Raw genomic sequence first — 8155 nt, 5'->3', positions numbered from 1 at the left:
CGAAAAGTAATAAAATACTACTACTAGTCATGCAAAGGCTTTCAAGTGTGATATAGCACGTGAAAAAGATGGAACACAATGCAGAAGGCATTTTTTTCAACAAGGAAGGAAAGAGAGCCGAGAAATACATATCTAATTCGAATAGGAAGAGGAAGCATAGAGCGCTGACTCGCACTGGTTGTGAAGCCATGCTTGCGTTGTATTTTGACACAAAAACTTTGACTTGGAGGGTTAAAAAATTAGTCGAGAAGCACAATCACAATCTTGTCCCACAATGCTTGATACACCTAATTCCAAACCACTGAGGGTTGACTAAGGCACAAAAGGCTCAGGCAAACACCATGCATGATCATGGTCTTCTAACCTCTAAAATAATGGGACTAATGGTAGGCCAAGCCGATGGTTATACCATGTCAGGTTCACAAAGAAGGACCTGAATAACCACATTCAAATAACTCGTCGTGCAAAGCTCATTGGTAGGGATTCCAATGCGATGATTAGCTATCTACTTGGAAAAGCCGATGTCGACCCCATGGCTATGGCAAGGTATAGTGCTACTGATGAAGGTCGGCTGGGAAATTTATTTTGGGCAAACGGCAATTGTAGGGCCGATTATCAGTGCTTTGGAGATGTGCTTGCATTCGATACAACCTACCGGAAGAATAAGTACAGAAGGCCTTTGGTAATCTTCTCGGGTTGTAACCATCACCGCCAAATATGTATATTTGGCTTTGCCTTGGTAGAGGACGAACGAACGAAAATATACATGTGGTTGTTGCAAAAATTTCTAGAAGTCATGCTGAACAAGTTTTCCAGAGTTGTGGTCACAGACGGTGATGAGGCAATGAAGGCAGCAATTCAAAAAATCTTCCTAGATGCAACTCACCGACTATGTGGTTTGCACATTTAGAAGAATATAACGGCAAACATAAAAAATAAAAATTTTTCCAACGACTTCAGAAGATGTTTGTATGTTCCATGGCATCCGGATGAATTTGAAGAATATTGGGAGAATATGATAAAAAAATATGGGTTGGAGGAAAATGATTGGGTTCTAAATGAATATGAAAAGAGAAAAAGTTGGGCAAGAGCTTACTTAAGGGATAAATTTTGTGCTAGATTTAGAACAACATCAAGGTGTGAGGCGATAAACAACTTCATCAAGAGGTTTATTTGCAATCGCCAAAGTCTTCTAGAGTTGGTCCAAAATCTTGAGCATGCTCTTAGGGACTATAAACACAATGAATTATTTTCTCAATTTAAGACGGTGTATGGGGAGCCCATTCCAACTACTGGGTTAGAAGCATTAGAGCTTTCTGCTGCAAATTTTTACACAAGGAAGATTCTTGGAGAAGTAAAAAAGGAGATTCAATGAGTGGTCGCATTAGATATAATAAATGAGAAAAATATATCAACTACTGTTGTGTTAAAAGTTAAAGAGTGTGATAGGAGGCAACATATATACAACGTACTTTATGATCACAATACTGACCATATGGAGTGTGAATGTAGTCAGTGGAGTAGTGGTGCACAGAAATTGTGATTACACTTTTATTATGTAAAATTCATTGCTCTTTCTTTCCCTGGTAATGGCGCCAAACACATGATGCCAATACCATGGTTCACAACTTCGCACAACTAACCAGCAAGTGCACTGGGTCGTCCAAGTAATACCTTACGTGAGTAAGGGTCGAATCCCACAGAGATTGTTGGTATGAAGCAAGCTATGGTCACCTTGTAAATCTCAGTCAGGCGGATATAAAATAGTAATGGGCTTTTCGAAAATAATTAATAAAATAGGGATAGAAATACTTATGTAATTCATTGGTGAGAATTTCAGATAAGCGGATAGAGATGCTTTCGTTCCTCTGAACCTCTGCTTTCCTGCTATCTTCATCCAATCAGTCTTACTCCTTTCCATGGCTGGCTTTATGTGATACATCACCATTGTCAATGGCTACTTTCGGTCTTCTCTCGGGAAAATGATCCAAATGCCCTGTCACGGCACGGCTAATCGTCTGGAGGCATCACCCTTGTCAATGGTTTCATCCTATCCTCTCAGTGAAAATGGTCAACGCACCCTGTCACGGCACGGCTATTCATCTGTCGGTTCTCGATCATGCTGGAATAGGATTTACTATCCTTTTGCGTCTGTCACTACGCCCGGCAATCGCGAGTTTGAAGCTCGTCACAGTCATTCAATCATTGAATCCTACTCGAAATACCACAGACAAGGTTTAGACCTTCCGGATTCTCTTGAATGCTGCCATCATTCTAGCTTACACCGTGAAGATTCCGATTAAGAGATCTAAGAGATACTCATTCAATCTAATGTAGAACGGGAGTGGTTGTCAGGCACGCGTTCATAGGGAATGATGATGATTGTCACGTTCATCACATTCAGGTTGAAGTGCGAATGAATATCTTAGAAGCGAAATAAGAAGAATTGAATAGAAAATAGTAGTACTTTGCATTAATCTTTGAGGAACAGCAGAGCTCCACACCTTAATCTATGGAGTGTAGAAACTCTACCGTTGAAAATATATAAGTGAATAGAAGGTAAGCATGGCCGAGTGGCCAGCCTCCTATGGAGGTCTAGAGATCTAAAAGTGATCAAAAGATACAATCCAGGATCAAAAGATATCTAATACAATAGTGAAATGTCCTATTTATAATAAACTAGCTACTATGGTTTATAGAAGTAAGTAATTGATGCATAAATCCACTTCCGGGGCCCACTTGGTATGTGCTTGGGCTGAGCTTGAGTGTTGCACGTGTAGAGGTCCTTCTTGGAGTTGAACGCCAGCATTTGTGCCAGTTTGGGCGTTCAACTCTGGTTTTGGATCCTTTTCTGGCGCTGGGCGCCAGAATTGGGCAGAGAGCTAGCGTTGAACGCCAGTTTGCGTCGTCTATTCTTGGCCAAAGTATGGACTATTATATATTGCTGGAAAGCCCTGGATGTCTACTTTTCAACGCAATTAGAAGCACGCCATTTCGAGTTCTGTAGCTCCAGAAAATCCACTTTCAGTGCAGGGAGGTCAGAATCCAACAACATCAGCAGTCCTTCTTCAACCTCTGAATCTGATTTTTGCTCAAGTCCCTCAATTTCAGCCAGAAAATACCTGAAATCACAGAAAAACACACAAACTCATAGTAAAGTCTAGAAATGTGAATTTAACATAAAAACTAATGAAAACATCCCTAAAAGTAACTAGATCCTACTAAAAACATACTAAAAACAACGTCAAAAAGCGTATAAATTATCCGCTCATCACAACACCAAACTTAAATTGTTGCTTGTTCCCAAGCAACTGAAAATCAAGTAGGATAAAAAGAAGAGAATATACTATGAATTCCAAACCATCAATGAAACATAGCTTCAATCATATGAGCGGGACTTATAGCTTTTTGCCTCTTGAATAGTTTTGGCATCTCACTTTATCCATGGAGGTTCAGAATGATTGGCATCTATAGGAACTCAGAGTTCAGATAGTGTTATTGATTCTCCTAGTTCAGTATGATGATTCTTGAACACAGCTATTTTATGAGTCTTGGCCGTGGCCCTAAGCACTTTGTTTTCCAGATTACCACCGGATACATAAATGCCACAGACACATAATTGGGTGAACCTTTTCAGATTGTGACTCAGCTTTGCTAAAGTCCCCAATTAGAGGTGTCCAGGGTTCTTAAGCAGACTCTTTTTTTTTGCTTTGGACCTTAACTTTAACTGCTCAGTCTCAAGTTTTCACTTGACACCTACACGCCACAAGCACATGGTTAGGGACAGCTCGGTTTAGCCGCTTAGACCAGGATTTTATTCCTTTAGGCCCTCCTATCCACTGATGCTCAAAGCCTTGGGATCCTTTTTATTTACCCTTGCCTTTTGGTTTTAAGGGTTATTGGCTTTTTGCTCTTGCCTCTTGGTTTTAAGAGCTTTTGGCTTTTTCTGCTTGCTTTTCTTTTTCTATTTTTTTTCGCTATTTCTATTTTTTTTCTGCAAGCTTTGTTCTTTGCTGCTTTTTCTTGCTTCAAGAATCATTTTTATGATTTTTTAGATTATCAAATAACATGTCTCCTAGTCATCATTCTTTCAAGAGCCAACATATTTAACATTCTTAAACAACAACTTCAAAAGACATATGCACTGTTCAAGCATACATTCAGAAAACAAGAAGCATTGTCACCACATCAATATAATTAAGCTAAGTTCAAGGATAAATTCAAAACTCATGTACTTCTTGTTCTTTTGAATTAAAACATTTTTTATTTAAGAGAGGTGATGGATTCATAGGACATTCATAACTTTAAGACAATGTTACTAACTACTAATGATCATGTAATGAAGACACAAACATAGATAAGCACATAATATAGAAAACGAAAAACAGAGAAAGTAAGAACAAGGAATGAGTCCACCTTAGTGATGGTGGCGTTTCCTTCTTAAGGAACCAATGATGTCCTTGAGCTCTTCTATGTCTCTTCCTTGTCTTTGTTGCTCCTCCCTCATTACTTTTTGATCTTCTCTTATTTCATGAAGCATGATGGAGTGCTCTTGATGTTCCACCCTTAATTGTCCCATGTTGGCACTTAATTCTCCTAGGGAGGTGTTGATTTTCTCCCAATAGTTTTGTGGAGGAAGATGCATCTGAGGCATTTCCGGGATCTCATGGTGATGAGCTTCCTGCGCCTCTTGAGCTCCATGAATGGGCTCTCTTGCTTGCTCCATCTTTTTCTTAGTGATGGGCTTCTCTTCCTTAATAGGAATGTCTCCTTCTATGAAAGCTCCAGCTGAGTAACATAGATGGCAAATAAGGTGAGGAAAAGCTAGCCTTGCCATGGGGGATGACTTTTCGGCTATTTTGTAGAGTTCATTAGAGATGACTTCATGAACTTCTATTTCCTCTCCAATCATGATGCTATGAATCATGATGACTCGATCCACAGTAACTTCAGATCGGTTGCTAGTGGGGATGATGGAGCATTAGATGAATTCCAACCATCCTCTAGCCACAGGCTTGAGGTCCAATCTTCTTAGTTGAACCGGCTTGCCTTTGGAGTCAATCTTCCATTGAGCTCCTTCCACACATATGTCCATAAGGACTTGGTCCAACCTTTGATTAAAGTTGACCCTTCTAGTGTAGGGGCATTCATCTCCTTGCATCATAGGCAAGTTAAACGCCAACCTCACATTTTCCGGACTAAAATCTAAGTATTTCCCCCGAACCATTGTAACGTAGTTCTTTGGATCCGGGTTCTTACTTTGATCATGGTTCTTGGTGATCCATGCATTGGCATAGAACTTTTGAACCATTAGGATGCCGACTTGTTGGATGGGATTTGTTAGAACTTCCTAACCTCTTCTTTGAATTTCATGTCGGATCTCCGGATACTCATTTCTTTTGAGTTTGAAAGGGACTTCAGGGATCACCTTCTTCTTGGCCACAACATCATAGAAGTGGTCTTGATGGGCTTTGGAGATGAACCTTTCCATCTCCCATGACTCGGAGGTGGAAGCTTTTGTCTTCCCTTTCCCCTTTCTAGAGGATTCTCCGGTCTTAGGTGCCATCAATGGTAATGGAAAAACAAAAAGCTTATGCTTTTACCACACCAAACTTAGAATATTGCTCGCCCTCGAGCAATAAAAGAAAGAATAGAGGAAGAAGAAGAAGAAAATATGGAGAAGAGGGATGAAGTGTGTTTCGGCCAAGTAGAGAGGAGAGGGTTGTGTTGTGTGAATATGAGGAAGAATGGAGGGCTATATATAGGGGAGGGAGGGGGTTAAGGTTCGGTCATTTAGGGTGGGTTTGGGTGGGAAATTGGTTTTGAATTTTGAAGGTAGGTGGAGTTTGTGAGGTAGGTTTATGGGGAAGAGTGGATGGATGTGAGTGGTGAAGAGTTGATGGGGAAGAGAGATTGAGGTGATTGGTGAAGGGTTTTTGGGGAAAGGTGTTTATGGGATTGTGTGAAAGAGAGGTGAGAAGAAGTGAGCAAAGGTAGGTGGGGATCCTGTGGGGTCCACAGATCTTGAGGTGTCAAGGCATTTACATCCCTGCACCAATTTAGGCATGCAAAATGCCCTTGCACACAACTCTGGGCGTTCAGCACCAGGTTGGTGCCCATTTTGGGCGTTCAACGCCCATTTACTAGCCATTTCTGGCGTTGAACGCCAGAACCATGCTTGTTCTGGGCGTTCAGTGCCAGGATGCTGCCCTTTTTGGGCGTTCAGCACCAGAACCATACTCTGTTCTGGCGTTGAACGCCAGACAGATGCTTCCTCCAGGGTGTGATTTTTCTTCTGCTGTTTTTTATTTCGTTTTTAATTTTTTTGTTTATTTTGTGACTCCACATGATCATGAACCTATAAAGACATATAACTAAGAAAAATATAGTTAGATAAATAAAAAATTGGGTTGCCTCCCAACAAGCGCTTCTTTAATGTCAATAGCTTGACAGTGGGCTCTCATGGAGCCTCACAGATGTTCAGAGCATTGTTGAGACTCTCCTACACCAAACTTAGAGTTTGGATATGAGAGTTCAACACCAAACTTAGAGTTTGGTTGTGGCCTCCCAACACCAAACTTAGAGTTTGACTGTGGGGGCTTTGGTTGACTCTGCTTTAAGAGAAGCTTTTTCTGCTTCCTCTCCATGGATGCAGAGAGAGATCCTTGAGTTGTAAACACAAGGTTGTCCTCATTCAATTGAAGGATTAATTCTCCTCTGTCCACATCAATCACAGCTCTTGCTGTGGCTAGGAAAGGTCTTCCTAGGATGATGGATTCATCCTCTTCCTTTCCAGTATCCAGGACTATGAAAGCAGCAGGGATGTAAAGGCCTTCAACCTTTACTAACACGTCCTCTACTTGTCCATAAGCCTATTTTCTTGAATTGTCTGCCATCTCTAATGAGAATTTAGCAGCTTGCACCCCATAGATTCCCAGTTTCTCTATTACAGAGAGGGGCATGAGGTTTATCCCTGAACCAAGGTCACACAGAGCCTTGAAGATCATGGTGCCTATAGTACAAGGTATTATGAACTTTCCAGGATCCTGTCTCTTCTGAGGCAATGTCAGTTGATCCAGATCACTTAGTTCATTGATGAACAGGGGAGGTTCAACTTCCCAAGTATCAATGCCAAATAATTTGGCATTCAGCTTCATGATTACACCAAGAAACTTGGCAGTTTGCTCTTTAGTAACATCCTCATTCTCTTCAGAAGAGGAATACTCATCAGAGCTCATGAAGGGCATAAGGAGGTTCAATGAAATCTCTATGGTCTCTAGATGAGCCTCAGAGTCCTTTGGTTCCTCAGAGGGAAGCTCCTTATTGATCACTGGACGTCCCAGGAGGTCTTCCTCCTTGGGATTCACGTCCTCCTCTCCCTCATTGGGTTCGGCCATTTTGGTTATGTCAATGGCCTTGCACTCTCCTTTTGGATTTTCTTTTGTATTGCTTGGGAGAGTGCTAGGAGGGATTTCAGTGATCCTTTTACTCAGCTGGCCCACTTGTGCTTCCAAATTTCTAATGGAAGACCTTGTTTCATTCATGAAACTTACAGTGGCCTTGGATAGATCAGAGACTAAGTTTGCTAAGCTAGATGGATTCTGCTCAGAATTCTCTGTCTGTTGCTGAGTGGATGATGGAAAAGGCTTGCTATTGCTAAACCTGTTTCTTCCACCATTATTAAAGCCTTGTTGAGGCTTTTGATCCTTCATGAGAAATTTGGATGATTTCTCCATGATGAGTTATAGGTGTTTCCATAAGGTTCACCTAAGTAATTCACCTCTGCTATTGCAGGGTTCTCAGGATCATAAGCTTCTTCTTCATAAGAAGCCTCTTGAGTACTGTTGGATGCAGCTTGCACTCCATTCAGACTCTGAGAGATCATATTGACTTGTTGAGTCAATATTTTGTTCTGAGCCAATATGGCATTCAGAGTATCAATTTCAAGAACTCCCTTCTTCATAGGCGTCCCATTATTCACAGGATTCCTTTCAGAAGTGTACATGAACTGGTTATTTGCAACCATGTCAATGAGTTCTTGAGCTTCTGCAGGCATTTTCTTTAGGTGAATGGATCCACCTGCAGAGGTATCCAATGACATCTTAGATAACTCAGACAGACCATCATAGAATATATCCAGGATGGTCCATTCTGA

At 41.1% G+C, this 8155-nt stretch overlaps 1 protein-coding gene across 1 annotated transcript; it reads left to right on the top strand.

Annotated features, from left to right (window-relative positions):
* The first annotated feature begins 493 nt into the window (after nucleotides 1–493).
* On the top strand, nucleotides 494–1375 carry LOC112778293 (protein FAR1-RELATED SEQUENCE 9-like). Its single transcript, XM_025822628.1, has 2 exons — nucleotides 494–896; nucleotides 1002–1375. Exons 1-2 carry the CDS (start codon nucleotides 494–496, stop codon nucleotides 1373–1375), a joined length of 777 nt encoding a protein of 258 aa, XP_025678413.1.
* Nucleotides 1376–8155: the final 6780 nt, after the last annotated feature.

The sequence above is a fragment of the Arachis hypogaea genome, chromosome 19, assembly GCF_003086295.3.
Source record: "Arachis hypogaea cultivar Tifrunner chromosome 19, arahy.Tifrunner.gnm2.J5K5, whole genome shotgun sequence".
Lineage (NCBI taxonomy): Eukaryota > Viridiplantae > Streptophyta > Magnoliopsida > Fabales > Fabaceae > Arachis > Arachis hypogaea.
The sequence above is the reverse complement of the archived record's forward strand: the minus strand, read 5'-3'. Positions and strand labels throughout refer to the sequence as shown.